This window comes from Oncorhynchus kisutch, linkage group LG30 (genome assembly GCF_002021735.2).
Source record: "Oncorhynchus kisutch isolate 150728-3 linkage group LG30, Okis_V2, whole genome shotgun sequence".
Classification (NCBI taxonomy): Eukaryota; Metazoa; Chordata; class Actinopteri; order Salmoniformes; family Salmonidae; genus Oncorhynchus; species Oncorhynchus kisutch.
In genome coordinates, this window is record NC_034203.2 from 30,478,645 (window position 1) to 30,496,879 (window position 18,235).

The following is an 18,235-nucleotide window of genomic DNA, read 5'->3' on the forward strand; positions in this document are numbered from 1 at the left end:
CATTGTGTCTGGATATCAATCAAGTGTAAACAGATCTGGACGGTAAACCATTTAAATCATCATTATACCGTCCTCTAAAATCATTGACAGATAGGTCTTTGACTTATGGCATCAGTAACTGTCTTAAAATAAATAAATACATTCATACTGTATATTTGAATGAATATCTGTCAAATAATCTGCATACATATTGATCAGATCACGAAACGTACATGTTAGTGCAAGGTGTAAATAAGCAAGGCTTGAGTGATATTCAGTTTAGAGTGCTAAAAAATGTTTGACTGGCAGCATAATCAAATATTCAGGAGCAAAGTGGGAATCACATGATATTTTATTTGTGACTGAACAGCGGGGTTAGTAGCACAGTGAATGGGAAGAAATATGCGTCCAAAAGTCCTTTTCTCTTTTCAGGACTGTTGGAATTCCTAAATCAAATTTACAAAATATCGTTGGACCATTTAATTGAGCTTTTTCTTATACGAGCAGGGTTACAGTTATTATCATCATAGTCTAGAAGTAAAAAGCAATAATATCTATATTCTTTCATAATCTTCTAAAGTCACCACGTTTTGCCATGTGTACCTCCGTGGAGCAGACAGACCTACCAGATGCCCCAAACCTTTAGTTGCATGAATCAACCGTGTTACTGTAATACAATGACATAACGATATAACAGTGACGGGACAACGCAACACAACCGATAATAATAAGGCATAGTAATGCACTCTGGAGTCTACTGCTGGTTGGGCCGTCACAACTAGCTTATTGGTTTGATTCCTAGAAACCACCCATGTGTAGCAGACCTGGGTTCAAATACTATTTCAAATCATTTCAAATACTTTAGCGGTGTGTGATTGAGCTTGCCCGTTGCCATGGAATCAATAGAAAAGTCCCTAAAGTGCAAACCCCGCCAACATGGCACTCAAGGCAGGCTTAAGCAAATGCTCAAAAGTATTTGGAAGGTTTAAATAGTATTTGAACCCAGGTCTGGTAGCAGTTGAGTAGGTCAACAAAGAGATTGAAAGCAAACATTGAAGGATGGGTAGTACACCTGTTCAGTAGTCTAAAACAGTTAAAAGCAAGGTTATCCCCCCCCCCCTAGGTAAAAGTGACAGGGACTTTATTGGCCTGTGGATCTTTTATTTTGTGTGTGAAGATGGTCATTTTATTTTCAAAAGAGTGAGTTACGTCATACGTAGGTAGCAGGTATCCCCATCGTTGCTTTGATTCAACGGCTATGTAACACAGATTCACAGTTCATATGTCACAGACTGACTGACCAAACCCAACACAGAAACAGAAAGTAAAAAAAGAAAATGTCAAGAAAGCAAAGCAAACATCCAGACAATACAGACAGAGGTGCTGGTATGGCATTGCTTTAAAGTTGAGAGAGCCACAGGTAGGTTGCATCAGAGAGGCAGACGACAGACCTATCTTTTGGCACAGAGATTCCGGTGTAAGGGGTCTTGAGGAAATCTTATTTACAAAATAGAAGTTTGGCAAACAGGAATTATTTCGACTGATGCTTCGAAGCTGTTTTCGTTATCCATAAAATGCTCAGAAGCGTCAACTCAGAAGTCGCAGCTCACAAAATAAAAATTATATTTTTATCTTTAAGCATTGAAAAGGAAGCTATGAAGCTATGGAGATCAGTTGTCTCGCAGTTTCGCTGGATCCACAATACATAGTCTGTTCATGCCAATGGAACAAGTCAGCTGTTTGAAAACATTTTGCAAATCCATCTGTTCTACACAGTGAGTACTCTGAGTCGCGTGGCAGTTCTTCAAACGAAGGGTATAACCACATAGGACACCATTCCTCCTCAAAATCACCCCAAAAAATGATTTAATCCTTAGAACCCATTAGAATCCTCATCCTGACCATGCAGTTTGATTGGTCCTCCCAGGCCACATGATAGATAAGATGTCTCCGCCCACTGACCTGTGGCAGGAAGTTGTCATGGTAACGACCCACTGCTACAGTTTGGTCAAAGATCATAGGTCACTTCATGGGAGAAAGGGCTTCCGATTGGCTGGGGGGGAAAGACAGCATGTGAGGACAGTGTTGTGCTGTCCAGCTCAGGAAAGAAGCCAATCCTATGATATTGCTGCTTTAGGCTGCCAATATCAGCATTCTCCAGAACAGAGATCCGTGTAATCAAGTTATTAGGAGGGACATAGGAGTCCAGAGTCTCCTCTCCTCCATATCTCAGTCCGCTGTCCTCCTCTCCTCTCATCTTCTTCTATCCTCCTGACGGTCACAGAGGTCCCTTCTCCTGGAAAGGGAGGGACCAGTATTAAAACACACAAGCAAGGCACACACACTCACACATATGCACACAAACACACTGAATTTCAGATATACTCATGTGGGAAATATGTGCAGTTATGAGCCTATAGACAGCAGGTGGCAGTATTGTTCCTTACATATTACAGAGCCATAATAAAGTAAGTCTTAAACCAAATAATTGGCTGAAAACCATTCAGCTGCAAAGACACAGAGAGAGCCTCAAAGACAAAGAAGAGATCTGTGTCTCTGGAAAAAACCCAGACAGACACAGAGAACGAGAACTGAGCGGTAAGGGTTAGACCAATCAATAAAACAGAGATGTTTTAAGGAGCCTTAAGGGGATACAAAAAGGTTGGACAATAGAACAGAAGAGGGGTGGAGAGAGAGGGATGGGATGAGGAGAGGAGACCCACCCAGAGTTCTCTAACTGTCTTCCTGTGGACAGATCTGGGCCTGGGGAGAATCAGGTGGAGCATCTCCGGATGGACAGGGAGACAGAGCCCTGGTGCATAAGCCCTAGATAGATAGATAGAGAGAGAGAGAGAGAGAGTGAGAGAGAGTGAGAGAGAGAGAGAGTGAGAGAGAGAGAGAGAGAGAGAGAGAGAGAGAGAGAGAGGGAGAGAGAGAGAGAGAGAGAGAGCGAGAGAGAGAGAGAGAGAGAGAGAGAGAGAGAGAGAGAGTGAGAGAGAGAGAGAGAGAGAGAGAGAGAGAGAGAGAGAGAGTGCATGGTCAATACCACACGAGTATAATCCACAGATACAAGTTCATGCAATAACTTCAACCATTAAGACAACTATCCACCAACTATTTGATAGATCATTATATCATCATGATCAGCTTATTCGAGACTCACCGAGTCATCCTCCCTGGTGCTGGGGGGTGTGGCCTGTGTTTGGATGGGAGAGTGGTCTGTGGGGGGGTCACTGGTCTGGGACGAGGCGGAGTCTGAGGACGGTCCAGGCTGGGGGGCTGGGGCTGCAGGGAGAGAGTGGGAGGTATAGGAGTTTTGGTTGTTGGGTGTACCTTTTTCACATAAAGCATTGAACGTTATCCATTTGGGTAGGGTTAGGTTAAGGTTTGGGTTGGGTAACTTACTTGTGCTGTAACTATATATCTAGTCTAGTATGAATGTAGCAGAGACTGGCAGTAGGGAGAGCTTACCTGAGTCAGTGGACGGTGAGGTGGACATGCCAGGACTCAAGGTCATCCGAGAGAGGTCAAGGTCACTACAGCTGCCTTCCTCTTCCTGGGTCAAGGCCAATGGTGACATCACAGCCGGTGACCCCAGGCACAGCTGGCTACAGACCAGGGTGTCAGGAGGCACGTTCACTGGACCAGGGCCGGGTGTCTCACACCTCGCCATCATGACAAGGCTAACAGGCGTCTCACACCTGCCCACAGCACCCAGACCCATTGAAGTGGGACTCATCGGCCCAGGTGTTCCACACCTGCTGCCCACCATGACAAGGCCCAGCGAAGAGGGGCCTTCTCCTGCGTCAGAATCCCCACTGAGGCTGTGCTGCTGCTGGAGCTGCTGGAGCAGGGCGGGGTCCATCGCCTGGTGCTGGGGGCTGGTGATGGCCGAGGAGGGGGTGGAGGAGAGGTCATAGTGTAGGCCCTGGGGGCCAGGGCACACGGTGGTGATGGGCACCATCATGGGGAGGTGGTGACCCCCCACGCCCACGGCCTGGGCGGGCATGTAGGCAGCCATGGCGGCCCACTGCTGCTGGGTGGCAGGGAAGATGTTGGCCTGGCTCCAGATGACGGGCTGGCCTCCCGGGAGGACCTGGGTAACCTGGAGGGGCCCCTGCACCCCAAAGGCCAGGGTCTGGGCTTGGCCAGAGAAGGATCCCTGCTGGGCCCACTGGGCTGCCTGGACTGGCCCCATGGTCATGTACCCCGAGGGGACAGAGGTGGGGCTGAAGGGGCCGGTGAACATCTCTGGGGGGTGCTGGTGCTGGTGCTGGTGGTGGCTCCTGCTGGGGTCCAAAGTGTTGGCCGGGGACGGGGGCATCTGAAGGCAAATCATCCACACACACACACACGTCTAAACCAGGCACCTACTGTATTATTTCACTGGGATCATTGTGACTATTTATTTAGAATAGAGGTCCTGCAATTTATTTACTTAGAATAGAGGTCATGCAATCTATTTACTTAGAATAGAGGTCATGCAATTTATTTACTTAGAATAGAGGTCCTGCAATTTATTTACTTAGAATAGAGGTCCTGCAATTTATTTACTTAGAATAGAGGTCATGCAATTTATTTACTTAGAATAGAGGTCATGCAATTGATTTACTTTAGAACAGAGGTCATGTAATTTATTTACTTAGAATAGAGGTCATGTAATTTATTTACTTAGAACAGAGGTCATGTAATTTATTTACTTAGAATAGAGGTCATGTAATTTATTTACTTAGAACAGAGGTCATGTAATTGATTTACTTAGAATAGAGGTCATGTAATTGATTTACTTAGAACAGAGGTCATGTAATTTATTTACTTAGAATAGAGGTCATGTAATTTATTTACTTAGAATAGAGGTCCTGCAATCTATTTACTTAGAATAGAGGTCATGTAATTTATTTACTTAGAACAGAGGCCATGTAATTTATTTACTTAGAACAGAGGCCATGTAATTTATTTACTTAGAACAGAGGTCATGTAATTTATTTACTTAGAATAGAGGTCATGTAATTTATTTACTTAGAATAGAGGTCCTGCAATCTATTTACTTGAGCCATCCTGTAGTGAAAAGCATCTGTATTACTCTAATCACAACAAATCATTCTTAATACAAAATGATTTTGAATGGGAAGGTCAGTTACTCACCGAGGGTGGAGTGGACATGTCTCCGAACAGATCAAAGTGGTTGATGTTCTGTGCAGGGATAAAGGGTAGGGTCAGAGAAAGAGAACAGCGACATTTCACAACAAAACAAAAGCCAGATCTGCTTTAACATAATAACACATATATACTGATCTATAACAGGGTAGGGTGGCTATGTGTGTTTGTGTGTGTGTGTGTGTGTCTGTGTGTGTGTGTGTGTGTGTCTGTGTGTGTGTGTGTGTCTGTGTGTGTGTGTGTGTGTGTCTGTGTGTGTGTGTGTCTGTGTCTGTGTGTGTGTGTGTGTGTGTGTCTGTGTGTGTGTGTGTGTGTGTCTGTGTGTGTGTGTGTGTCTGTGTGTGTGTGTGTGTCTGTGTCTGTGTGTGTGTGTGTGTGTCTGTGTGTGTGTGTGTGTGTGTGTGTGTGTGTGTGTGTGTGTGTGTGTGTGTGTGTGTGTGTGTGTGTGTGTGTGTGTCTGTGTGTGTGTGTGTGTCTGTGTGTGTGTGTGTGTGTGTGTGTCTGTGTGTGTGTGTGTGTCTGTGTGTGTGTGTGTGTGTGTGTGTGTGTGTGTGTGTGTGTGTCTGTGTGTGTGTCTGTGTGTGTGTGTGTGTGTGTGTGTGTGTGTGTGTGTGTGTGTGTGTGTGTGTGTGTGTGTGTGTGTGTGTGTGTGTGTGTGTGTGTGTGTGTGTGTGTGTGTGTACTGTAGAGAATTGTACTGTGATGCTTAGAAACATCTCGCTCTTTTTTCCTCTCATTTCATTATCAGAAAATGGATCTAAAATGAATCTCTCATGGTGCTCTGTAATTGGCTGGGTAAAAGGGTTATTCAGTCCAATCTAACGAACGCTGATTAGATATTCCTCTGTCCGTCTCTACCAATCAAATCATCCCCTGATGTCCCATGATGCATTACCATTGTGATTCCCCTAAAACACAAGATAATATGATATCATTAGGTGGTTGGATGCAGGCTGTATTCATGAGCTTTTTGCGGCCACCATGTTCCTCCTCCAAGACAATATAACCACCTGACCCATATTGCAGACGTGACCGTTCCTACTACTACGTCTCACCCCCCTGGCCATATACGCCCAGCGCTCTGACAGTATAATTACAATACAGAGGAGGTAGGGAAGACGGACAGAGGTTCTACAGCTAGACACATGAAATGTACAGTATGTCACAGACTGCAGGCGCCATGCACAAGCAGACAATGTATCACCACGGGAACACACACAGAATTTGCATGCCATAAATAAAGACACACACACACACACACACACACACACACACACACACACACACACACACACACACACACACACACACACACACACACACACACACACACACACACACACACACACACACACACAAAGAATAGAGAAAATGAGGGGAAGACAGCAATCAGTGTGTGTGTGTGTGGGAGGGGGGGTTAACACATCATTGTCTATACCCTCTTTGAATTGTGTGGAGGAAACCAATCACATACAGGACATACATTACACCATATTGTTGTTATACATGATGTATTGGTGTGACCGTCTCATTTAACCTTAAGGGGGCTGAGGCAGGTGTCTGTAAGGTAGGGTGTCTGTAAGGTAGGGTGGTTATAGTTCTATAGGCCTTCCCCTCCGGCTGACTGGCAGGCAGAGTGACACAAGTTCAAGTTCAAGTTTACTTGTGAATCGTGTTCATACAACAAATAAAGTTGAACTTGAACATGTCAGGCTGGGCATCTAGGCTCTCAGTAGAGCTCCAACTGAATGAACAGACAAGCAGTAACTCTTAGCGATGTGGAGGCAGCTACTGATACAACACCAGCTAGCATGATGTGTGTTGGGGAGAGATAGCAGGGGGACAGTGTAGCTACCATGTGGAGGCAGCTACTGATACAACACCAGCTAGCATGATGTGTGTTGGGGAGAGATAGCAGGGGGACAGTGTAGCTACCATGTGGAGGCAGCTACTGATACAACACCAGCTAGCATGATGTGTGTTGGGGAGAGATAGCAGGGGGACAGTGTAGCTACCATAGATAGTTGATGTGCTGCTGAACGATCAGCACAGGAAGAATGCGAAGAGAAAAAGTAAGCACACATTCTTCTGTTTCCATGTACGTCTTGACCAATGGACTTAAAGATGGAATCCTGCAGTATATAAAGACGGCTCCACTAGCCGCCCCACCACCGTTTGCTGCCAAGCTGAGGAGCGGCATGGTGCAACATTTGTTGATACATATTGTGCTCTTCTATCGCACGTGCAATGATGTCAGAGAGGAAAAACAGTGTTGGTTGTTTACAGTAACTTCTTTGTTGATGTAATATCACAAACGGACATGGAGTTTCCCCATTAAAGATTCCAGCTTTAAATAAATGTTTGGATGATGGTTTGGAGAAGAACGACTAGTGCATCTGATATGGTGGAAACTCATAAAAACGAACAGTTAATCCATGACCTGTCTATTTTTTGTGGTAGAAATGAATCTGCTGTTAAAAATATATATTTGCTCTGCATACAGGTACGGTGTTTTTATGAGTGGGGTGGTAACCTAGGAGACCCCTCTGTCTGTCTGCATGCAGCTCCACCAAACAAACAACAACTCCACCAGCAAACCTCTCATTTTCACCTCCCAGGAAGATGGAACAACCCACCATTCAACTGAGACTGAAAATGACGAATAAAACCGTGTGTCTAATAGTCCTCCTAGTCATATTGTAAATGATGAGGAGGATTTGAAGCAAAGACTCCGTCTGTAGCTGGTGCAACATCCAAGCTTGAGGGAGGTTATGTGGCAGGTTATGCATAAGTCCTGAAAATCATTTTATCATCATACCTCTAGCGTTGACTAAGACCCAACGGTTGACCATTCCAAAGCAATAGATTTTATTTCTATATATCATTCCTTGGCCAGGAAAATCTATATCATTTAGTTAGTGCACAGGCAGGCAACCAGTGACCTCGAAACACGCTGATGATAGCCAGTCGATGACCAGTTTGTGGGTGTATACTGTGTATAACAGTGGTCACACAGACAGGGATTCATCAATGGAAACTAAAGAAGAGGGGAGGTTCTCCATTAAGAGAGACAGAGAGGTTTGCCAGTGGGGGGGGGGGGGGGGGGGGTGGACGAACAAAAAAACAAAAACACCTACAGTCATAAAATGGCGTTTTGGGACGTCATAGATCCCTTCTCCCTTCTGCTGACTGGTAGCGGTAGGGACCTGAGTTGGACGTCCAGTCAAAATGAAACAATACAGTGAGCAACACCATTTACCAAGGCTGAGAACGGACAAAAACACATTTATTTCCTTTCTACTGGAGTGTCTCAAAGCTACTGTTCTGTCTTCATTTCAGAATGGCTCTCTGGTCTACACATGGTGATATTGTGGTCTGGTCTAAAAGCTACTGTTCTGTCTTCATTTCAGAATGGCTCTCTGGTCTACACATGGTGATATTGTGGTCTGGTCGAAAAGCAATGTTATGCAAATACATTTCGACAGCTGTACAGCTCTCGAATCAATTCTACATAAATCCATATTGATTGTAAGCAATACTGTCAGACTGTGCATGCTACTTCTCTGTTTGGGCATTAAGATCACACAGCTGGTTTTCTCCATGTATACAATGTTCAACCAGGAGATTTAAATCTATGGACACTGACGATGCAGGATCGTGTCCTGCCCTGTCCTCTCCTCTCTTTATTTTCCTCACATTCATCTATTAACCCTATTCAACAATATGGCCTCCCTTTCTCTCTTTCGGCTGGCTAACTTGGCATTGGGCTGCAAGTTCTTCTTGTCTACTGATCTTGTTTCATTCAGAAATCAAATGGCATGGCAAGTGATTCATCTCTATGCATCTTACATCTTCAGAAAGGTGAGGGAGAGGAGGAGGAGAGGAGGGGAGGGAGGAGTGGGGAGGGAGATGGAATGAAGAGGTGGAGTTTAAGGAGGAGGGACGGAGGAAGGACAGGGAGATGGAGGGAGGAGAGGAGTAAGAGTTGGAGGAGGAGGGAGGAAGGAGGGGGAGGAGAAGAGAGGAGGAGGGAGGCGGGAGGTAGATGCAGGAGGAGGATTTGGGGAGAAGGGAGGAGGAGGGAAGAAGGAGGGGGAGGTGAAGGAGGAGGGGTGAGTTAAAGAGAGGAGGGAGGTGATGGAGGGAGCAGAGGAGTAGGGGAGGGAGATAGAGGGAGGAGGTGGGAGGAAGAAGGGGAGGAGAAGAGAGGAGGAGGGAGGTGAAGGGAAGAGAAGGGAAGTAGTGGAAGGAGGAGAAGAGGGAGGAGAGGAGGGAGGAAAGATTAAATCACATTCTAGGTTCCTAGAAGCTGCTCTTAGTCCCTTGACCTAAACGGGAAGGCCAAACCTCTGGATGTCTGCTGGGATCCCACATAGACTCTAGAGAAGCCTTGATGAATTGGTCTGACAAAATAACTGGCCTTGACTGCACTTCAATGAACTGTGGATTTGGGATGTTATTCATCATTTACATTAGGAACGTTCTGAGTATACTATTTAAAGAATAATAATATCCAGAGTGTACTGCTCTGCTCTCTAACAAACATACATATTCTATTGTAACACAAAGCTCTGGCTGGACTACTCTACAAAAGGTAAGGGGCGGGGCTTGGTATTGTACCTGGTAAACGCTCTCCTCTGATTGGTGGCCACGGAGGGGCTCATGTCCAGCCTCAAACACAATGTACTACAACAAAGGAAGTGGGTGGGGCCAATAGGGATAGAAAATGATGGGATAGATGGGGGGAGAGAGAGAGAAAGAAAGAGATTGAGAGAAAGATTGAGGGACAGAGAGAGAGAAAATAAATTGAGAGAAAAACAGTGAAAGAAAGAAAGAGAGAGAAGATAAGAGGAGAGGAGAGAGTACAGTAATTGGTCAGGCAATGGTAACAGGTACTGTAGAGGTCTAAGTGTTCTGATCTCCACCTCCACTACCACCTAGACACAGAGGGCCTAATACTGATTTGAGATCCGCGCTTGTAACTTAGTTGATTTACACAAAAGTCTGAATCGGTTACACACCCAGATCTCAAGTCAGGATTCTGCCCAATGGTCATTGGACTCTTGTATTCAAAACTAAACAGCCAATGCTACTACAGGATTGCAAATGAAACGTTTTTTTCAGGCATACAGTTGTAGTAAAACCTAAAGGGGCAAACATTAGAAAGGTTTTGAAGGGGGTGGGGCATAACCACTGAACATAAGCATTCAGAGTAAGGGTTAGTGTTGTCTGTATTCAGTGTGAGCAACAGAGTAGAGTATCATGTTCCAGTTTCAGCCAAAACCAAGAGGGGAGAACAACCAGTCAGGGTCAGATAGGTCTTTAGAATAAAATCAGTACATATACACAGATCAACTGAAAATATATGGTTTTACAACACTGCACTGGTAATGGGAGAGTCAAATGGTTGAACAAAACCGTCTACTATGATGGTTGGTCTACTACGTATTACTGAGATGGTTTGGGTATCATGAATCATTAATTGAAGCAGATCAGCGGCAGATATTTACATTAAGGGTTAAGTGTTTTTTAATTCTATAGAATTAATCACGTGAAAACAATTGTGTCTGTAGAAGCTAGAGTGTAAACGTCACATGGGGTTCCATCGCTAGTTCTGCTGTGTAGGTGTTGTGTGGCGACCTACCTGGTAAACTGGATCATCCACCTCATCCTCCAGAATGGTCTGTGTGATGGTTGAAGAGAAGGAACATTTTACATAACAAGTAGAAGATGGATAAAGAGAAGAACAGAGCAAGAACATACAGAGGCAAAAAGAATAACAGAGAGAACAAGAAATGGAATAACAGAGAGGATAACAGAGAGAATAATAGAAAGAACAAGAAATGGAATAACAGAGAATAACAGATAGAACAAGAAATGGAATAACAGAGAGAATAACAGATAGAACAAGAAATGGAATAACAGAGAGGATAAGCGAGAGAAGAACAGAGAGAATAACAGAGAGGATAACCGAGAATAACAGATAGAATAACAGAGAGGATAACAGAGGGGATAACAGAGAGAATAACAGTGAGAATAACAGAGAAGATAACAGAGAGATGCTTCATCTATTTTATCCTCCTGAGACCCAGAAAAAAAACGTTTTGGGGAGGAAACAAAACATGTTAGAAAGAAACAAATATTTGTATTTATTTATTTTTGTATGTGTCAATTAGGATTCGGTTGATAGTAATATGATACATTTAACATTACAGTAAATGGTTGATAGTAATATGATACGTTTAACATTACAGTAAATGGTTGATAGTAATATGATATGTTTAACATTACAGTAAATGGTTGATAGTAATATGATACATTTAACATTACAGTAAATGGTTGATAGTAATATGATTCGTTTAACATTACAGTAAATGGTTCATAGTAATATGATATGTTTAACATTACAGTAAATGGTTGATAGTAATATGATTCGTTTAACATTACAGTAAATGGTTGATAGTAATATGATACGTTTAACATTACAGTAAATGGTTGATAGTAATATGATTCGTTTAACATTACAGTAAATGGTTGATAGTGATGTGATAAATCATTTAACATTACAGTAAATGGTTGATAGTAATATGTTTCATTTAACATTACAGTAAATGGTTGATAGTAATATGATATGTTTAACATTACAGTAAATGGTTGATAGTAATATGATTCGTTTAACATTACAGTAAATGGTTCATAGTAATATGATACATTTAACATTACAGTAAATGGTTGATAGTAATATGATTTGTTTAACATTACAGTAAATGGTTCATAGTAATATGATATGTTTAACATTACAGTAAATGGTTGATAGTAATATGATATGTTTAACATTACAGTAAATGGTTCATAGTAATATGATATGTTTAACATTACAGTAAATGGTTCATAGTAATATGATATGTTTAACATTACAGTAAATGGTTGATAGTAATATGATATGTTTAACATTACAGTAAATGGTTGATAGTAATATGATTTGTTTAACATTACAGTAAATGGTTCATAGTAATATGATATGTTTAACATTACAGTAAATGGTTGATAGTAATATGATATGTTTAACATTACAGTAAATGGTTCATAGTAATATGATATGTTTAACATTACAGTAAATGGTTCATAGTAATATGATATGTTTAACATTACAGTAAATGGTTGATAGTAATATGATACGTTTAACATTACAGTAAATGGTTGATAGTAATATGATTAGTTTAACATTACAGTAAATGGTTGATAGTGATGTGATAAATCATTTAACATTACAGTAAATGGTTGATAGTAATATGTTTCATTTAACATTACAGTAAATGGTTGATAGTAATATGATATGTTTAACATTACAGTAAATGGTTGATAGTAATATGATTCGTTTAACATTACAGTAAATGGTTGATAGTGATGTGATAAATCATTTAACATTACAGTAAATGGTTGATAGTAATATGATATGTTTAACATTACAGTAAATGGTTGATAGTAATATGATATGTTTAACATTACAGTAAATGGTTCATAGTAATATGATATGTTTAACATTACAGTAAATGGTTGATAGTAATATGATATGTTTAACATTACAGTAAATGGTTGATAGTCATATGATACATTTAACATTACAGTAAATGGTTGATAGTGATATGATATGTTTAACATTACAGTAAATGGTTGATAGTGATGTGATAAATCATTTAACATTACAGTAAATGGTTGATAGTAATATGTTTCATTTAACATTACAGTAAATGGTTGATAGTAATATGATATGTTTAACATTACAGTAAATGGTTGATAGTAATATGATTCGTTTAACATTACAGTAAATGGTTCATAGTAATATGATATGTTTAACATTACAGTAAATGGTTGATAGTAATATGATATGTTTAACATTACAGTAAATGGTTGATAGTAATATGATATGTTTAACGTTACAGTAAATGGTTGATAGTAATATGATTTGTTTAACATTACAGTAAATGGTTGATAGTAATATGATATGTTTAACATTACAGTAAATGGTTCATAGTAATATGATACGTTTAACATTACAGTAAATGGTTGATAGTAATATGATACGTTTAACATTACAGTAAATGGTTGATAGTAATATGATTAGTTTAACATTACAGTAAATGGTTGATAGTGATGTGATAAATCATTTAACATTACAGTAAATGGTTGATAGTAATATGTTTCATTTAACATTACAGTAAATGGTTGATAGTAATATGATATGTTTAACATTACAGTAAATGGTTGATAGTAATATGATTCGTTTAACATTACAGTAAATGGTTGATAGTGATGTGATAAATCATTTAACATTACAGTAAATGGTTGATAGTAATATGATATGTTTAACATTACAGTAAATGGTTGATAGTAATATGATATGTTTAACATTACAGTAAATGGTTCATAGTAATATGATATGTTTAACATTACAGTAAATGGTTGATAGTAATATGATATGTTTAACATTACAGTAAATGGTTGATAGTCATATGATACATTTAACATTACAGTAAATGGTTGATAGTAATATGATATGTTTAACATTACAGTAAATGGTTGATAGTAATTTGATATGTTTAACATTACAGTAAATGGTTGATAGTAACATGATACGTTTAACATTACAGTAAATGGTTGATAGTAATATGATATGTTTAACATTACAGTAAATGGTTGATAGTAATATGATATGTTTAACATTACAGTAAATGGTTGATAGTAATATGTTTCATTTAACATTACAGTAAATGGTTGATAGTAACATGATACGTTTAACATTACAGTAAATGGTTGATAGTAATATGATACGTTTAACATTACAGTAAATGGGGACAGTAGGTAAAAAACATAGTTAGCGCATCCTGATGTCAACTGCAGAGAACATTTATTGACAAGCTCTTATTTAGCTCTTATTTTACATAAAATAAATATATTACACTGCTTTGAAAACTATTCCTGAGATATTTACCCATTAGAAACAATCTGAATATCAAACTAATTGTGTCATTTTTCCTTTTTATAGAACCAGAAATAAATATCAAGGTGACACCACCACACATATGATGTCATAGAAAAGCACAGCATGTCCTCTCAAAGCAGGACAGGACCTCACACAGTGGCATGTATGTCTTTAGAAATACAGAGCAAATATGAATGTCCATTAGATAGGACGACAATGAATTGCTAGGCTCAGGGGGAATATACACTTTTGTCTAAGTTACTGTACAGTTCAGTAATATTTCCTACATAATAATTCCTTCCATTGGAGACACAGGTATTCATTACATTAGGCCTTTTACATTGACAGGGCTCTTCTGCTGCATGGAGTCCTGTTTCAGTATAACACATAGTATAGCAAGTAAACTAAAAGCATTTGTATTGCAGTCTGCATATACAGCCAAAGCTGAAAGCATTCACATTCAGTTGTTTCTATGAATAATCCTCATTTATAGCGTATGCAGTGGAATCTCACAGTGGAGTGGTTGAAGGTTGAAGAGAGCTCTATTGAACAGTGAAAGAACAGGAAGTGTTCTCTGGTCACAGAATTAGAATCACTAGAACAGACAAAGCCTTGACAGTATTGTCCACAGCAATTTCCCTGGTAGACTACACTCATGGGTACACTCAAATCGGCGTGTTATTGTGATGCATAACTGCTATGGTAACAGTTGTGTTGTTTACCTGGTAGACGGCCTGCTCACACTGCTTGTCCTTCTGGGACTTCTTCTCCATCTCCTCGCGCTGCTTGATGTCGTAGATGAGCGTGAAGAGGTCACGCAGGTCAATGATCAGTGGCTCCGCCTGGGAGGGAAGTAGAGAGGGAGAGAGAGAGGGGGGTGAGAAGGGAGGGGTAGAGAGAGAAAGGGAGGGAGGGAGTGAGAGAGAAAGCGAGAGAGGGAGAAAGAGCGACACACAGAGAGAGAAAGAGCGAGAGAGAGAGAGAGAGTGTAAGAGAACTACGTGAAGCAGAATATACCACAAACTTATACAACAAAGCCTTATTGCTATTATGAACTGGTTCCCAATTGACATGTGACATAAGAATAATTTATTCATGCAGTCTAAATGAATATCCGTCTTAGTTGTTTAAGGTCGGATATTGACTGAACGAACCGTACACGGATCATATTAGTGCCCTGCCAATACGGAGTTGTTGTTATCTGCAGCTATCTGTCACGCCCTGGCCATAGAGAGGCTTTTATTCTCTATTTTGGTTTAGGCCAGGGTGTGACTGGGGTGGGCATTCTACATGATTTTTTCTATGTTTTTGTATTTCTTTATTTTTGGCCGGGTCTGGTTCTCAATCAGGGCACGCTGCACCTTGGTCCTCACCTTCTTCCACCAACGACAATCGTTACACTATCTACAGTCATCAAGAGCACTGAGCCCTGCAAATCTAATGTGTTATCTATTTATATACTGTATACATTATCATTTGGGACCATTGGCTGGCTTTTCCTTTATTACACAACGCAGGAGAGAGCAAAGATCACATTTTTTACACTGGTCACACGGCACCCTATTAGCAGCCTAAGCAGAGAGCTCCTGTAAATACGTACATGTGTTTTTAAAAGTTTTATAATCAGCTGTTTTGTTTTTTGATAACATTCAGTTTTATTGCATATTTATTGCATATTTCTGGTGGTTTTGACCCACAGATTTGCAGACGGACTGGCAGGTCAACTCTTTTTGGCTTTGGCATTTGCCAGAATTGTTCTATGGTCAGTCTTGTTAGTATTGTATTCTAAATGTGTTGACTTGGGCTGTAATGTTATTCCTAACTAATACCACTGTACACCTCATTCCTGGTACTTGAGTTGAGTCACTACAACAAGGGTAGGTTGGTTCTCTATGGTGTAGTAGGTCATATTTCTATGTTGGTGTTTTGAATGGTTCCCAATTAGAGGCAGTTGGTAATGGTTGCCTCTAATTGAGGATCATATTAAAAGGTAGCCATTTTTCCCACCTGTGTTTGTGGGATATTTTTTTGTGTTTGTGCTAGCTGCACCACTTATGTTACATTTCGTTGCTGGTTTATTGTTTTGTTTGGAAGTTTCGCTTTATTAAAAGATGTGGAACTCAACACACGCTGCGCCTTGGTCCTGTCCTTATTACGAACGTGACAGAATATCCCACCAAGCAAGGACCAAGCAGCGTGTGACGGAGGTAAAGGAGTTTTGGATCTGGGAAGAAATCATGGGAGGATGTGAGACTCCAAGGAAGATGGAAGAACAGTGACGACGCTGGGGACCGCAGCCATACAAACCAAGTTTTTTGGGGGGAGGCACATGGAGCTGGCGGTCGAACAGCGGAGAGTGCCAGAGCCTGTTTGGGAGTCGGTGGAGGAGCTCGATGAAAGATACTGGAGAGAGGTGGTAGCAATGAGAATGCTGCAGCGCAGTTGTTCTGAAGAGCATGACACCAGTCTTTCACGCATCTGGCCTCCAGTCCGCCTCCCCAGTCCGGTACGTCCTGTGCCAGCTCCCCGCACTCACCCTGAAGTGCGTGTCAACAGTCCGGTGCCACCTGTACCGGCTCCAGCACTAGGCCTCCAGTGCGCATTCACAGTCCAGAGCTTCCAGCGACGGTCCACGGTCTGGGGCTTCCAGTGACGGTCCACAGTCCGGAACCTCCGACGATGGTCAATGGTCCGGAATCTCCGGCAACGGTCAACGGTCCGGTACCTCCGGCGACGGTCCACAGTCCGGAACCTCCGACGATGGTCAACGGTCCGGAATCTCCAGCGACGGTCAATGGTCCGGTACCTCCGGCGACGGTCAACGGCCCGGAGCCTTCTGTGACGGTCATCGGCCCAGAGCTTCCAGTCCCGCTCCATGGCCGGAGCCTTCTTCTGTGCCGGTGCCCAGTCCAGGCACGGCGTCCAGTCCAGCTCCAGGGCAGGAGCCTTCCTCTGCGCCGGTGCCCAGTCCAGGCACGGCGTCCAGTCCAGCTCCAGGGCAGGATCTGGGGTCTGGGTGGGGGCTATGACCTGCACCGGAGCCGCCACCGACACTAGTCAACCCCCCTACACTCCCCATTTGGTTTCAGGTTTTGAGGCCGGAGTCCACACCTTTTTTTTGGGGGGGGGGGGGGGGGGGGGTACTGTCACGCCCTGACCATAGAGAGCCCTTTGTTCTCTATGGTGTAGTAGGTCATGGCGTGACTAGGGGGTGTTCTACTTCTATATTTCTATGTTGGTGTTTTGTATGGTTCCCAATTAGAGGCAGCTGGTAATGGTTGCCTCTAATTGAGGATCATATTAAAAGTTAGCCATTTTTCCCACCTGTGTTTGTGGGATATTGTTTTGTGTTTGTGCTAGTTGCACCACTTATGTTACATTTTGTTGTTGGTTTATTGTTTTGTTTGGAAGTTTTGCTTTCATTAAAAGATGTGGAACTCAACACACGCTGCGCCTTGGTCCTGTCCTTATTACGAACGTGACAGTAGGTAAGGAACTCAGGTCCTGTACTCACCGACTGGCCAGACTTGATGGCCACAAACCTGTGGTGTCCCTCCTTCCCACAGACGTAGCCAAAGGCCCGGTGATCCCGGGTATCCTTGGCGATATAGGAGATCTCATGCACTGAGTGGTGATGCAGCAGAACCTGAAAACACACACAGAGGAAATTACATACATTTTGAGTACGAAATAATGTAGGAGACCTTTGAAACAGAAGGAAGTGGCAGATCCGAAGCAGGAAATGAACCAAAACTAAATGGAGGGGGTTTGGAGACACATGTTGGATACTGTAGGGCCAAGGTCCTGATTTTATAGTTTAGTTAGACTGATGTGACCTGCCTAAGAGAACTCTTGGCTCTACTCAATGCATTTCTATGAATTTCTTCCATTCTTGAAAGAATTCTTTGTTCCAAAATGAGGGAGTGAACTGGGAGTTCAGGGTAAGTAGGCTACAGCTCTTTGCTAATTCTAATACTATGGCAACGCGGTGCTCCAGATACACCGCAGCAGGGAAGAAAGGAAGGCAGCTGGAAATGAATATTCTCTCTTTGTCTTACTGTTGACAGGGATGACTGACACATTTACCATTGTTCCCTTTCTTTCCTCATTTCCAAC

The 18,235-nt window shown here is 41.9% G+C and overlaps 1 protein-coding gene across 2 annotated transcripts in view; it reads right to left on the reverse strand.

Annotated features, from left to right (window-relative positions):
* Positions 1 to 1,119: 1,119 nt before the first annotated feature.
* LOC109874732 (disabled homolog 1-like) overlaps positions 1,120 to 18,235 on the reverse strand; it is a 66,385-nt gene continuing 49,269 nt past the window's right edge. Inside the window, exons 5-14 of one of the 2 annotated variants that reach the window (XM_031810188.1) lie at positions 17,634 to 17,765; positions 14,842 to 14,961; positions 10,781 to 10,819; positions 9,757 to 9,822; positions 8,274 to 8,342; positions 5,125 to 5,172; positions 3,451 to 4,303; positions 3,143 to 3,264; positions 2,703 to 2,805; positions 1,120 to 2,275 (exon numbers count right to left, since the gene is read on the reverse strand). In XM_031810188.1, the coding sequence (XP_031666048.1) occupies positions 2,713 to 2,805; positions 3,143 to 3,264; positions 3,451 to 4,303; positions 5,125 to 5,172; positions 8,274 to 8,342; positions 9,757 to 9,822; positions 10,781 to 10,819; positions 14,842 to 14,961; positions 17,634 to 17,765 (1,542 nt within the window). In that variant the 3' untranslated portion in view covers positions 1,120 to 2,275; positions 2,703 to 2,712. The remainder of the gene's footprint in view (positions 2,276 to 2,702; positions 2,806 to 3,142; positions 3,265 to 3,450; positions 4,304 to 5,124; positions 5,173 to 8,273; positions 8,343 to 9,756; positions 9,823 to 10,780; positions 10,820 to 14,841; positions 14,962 to 17,633; positions 17,766 to 18,235) is intronic. The other variant, XM_031810189.1, reaches the window with a different exon arrangement.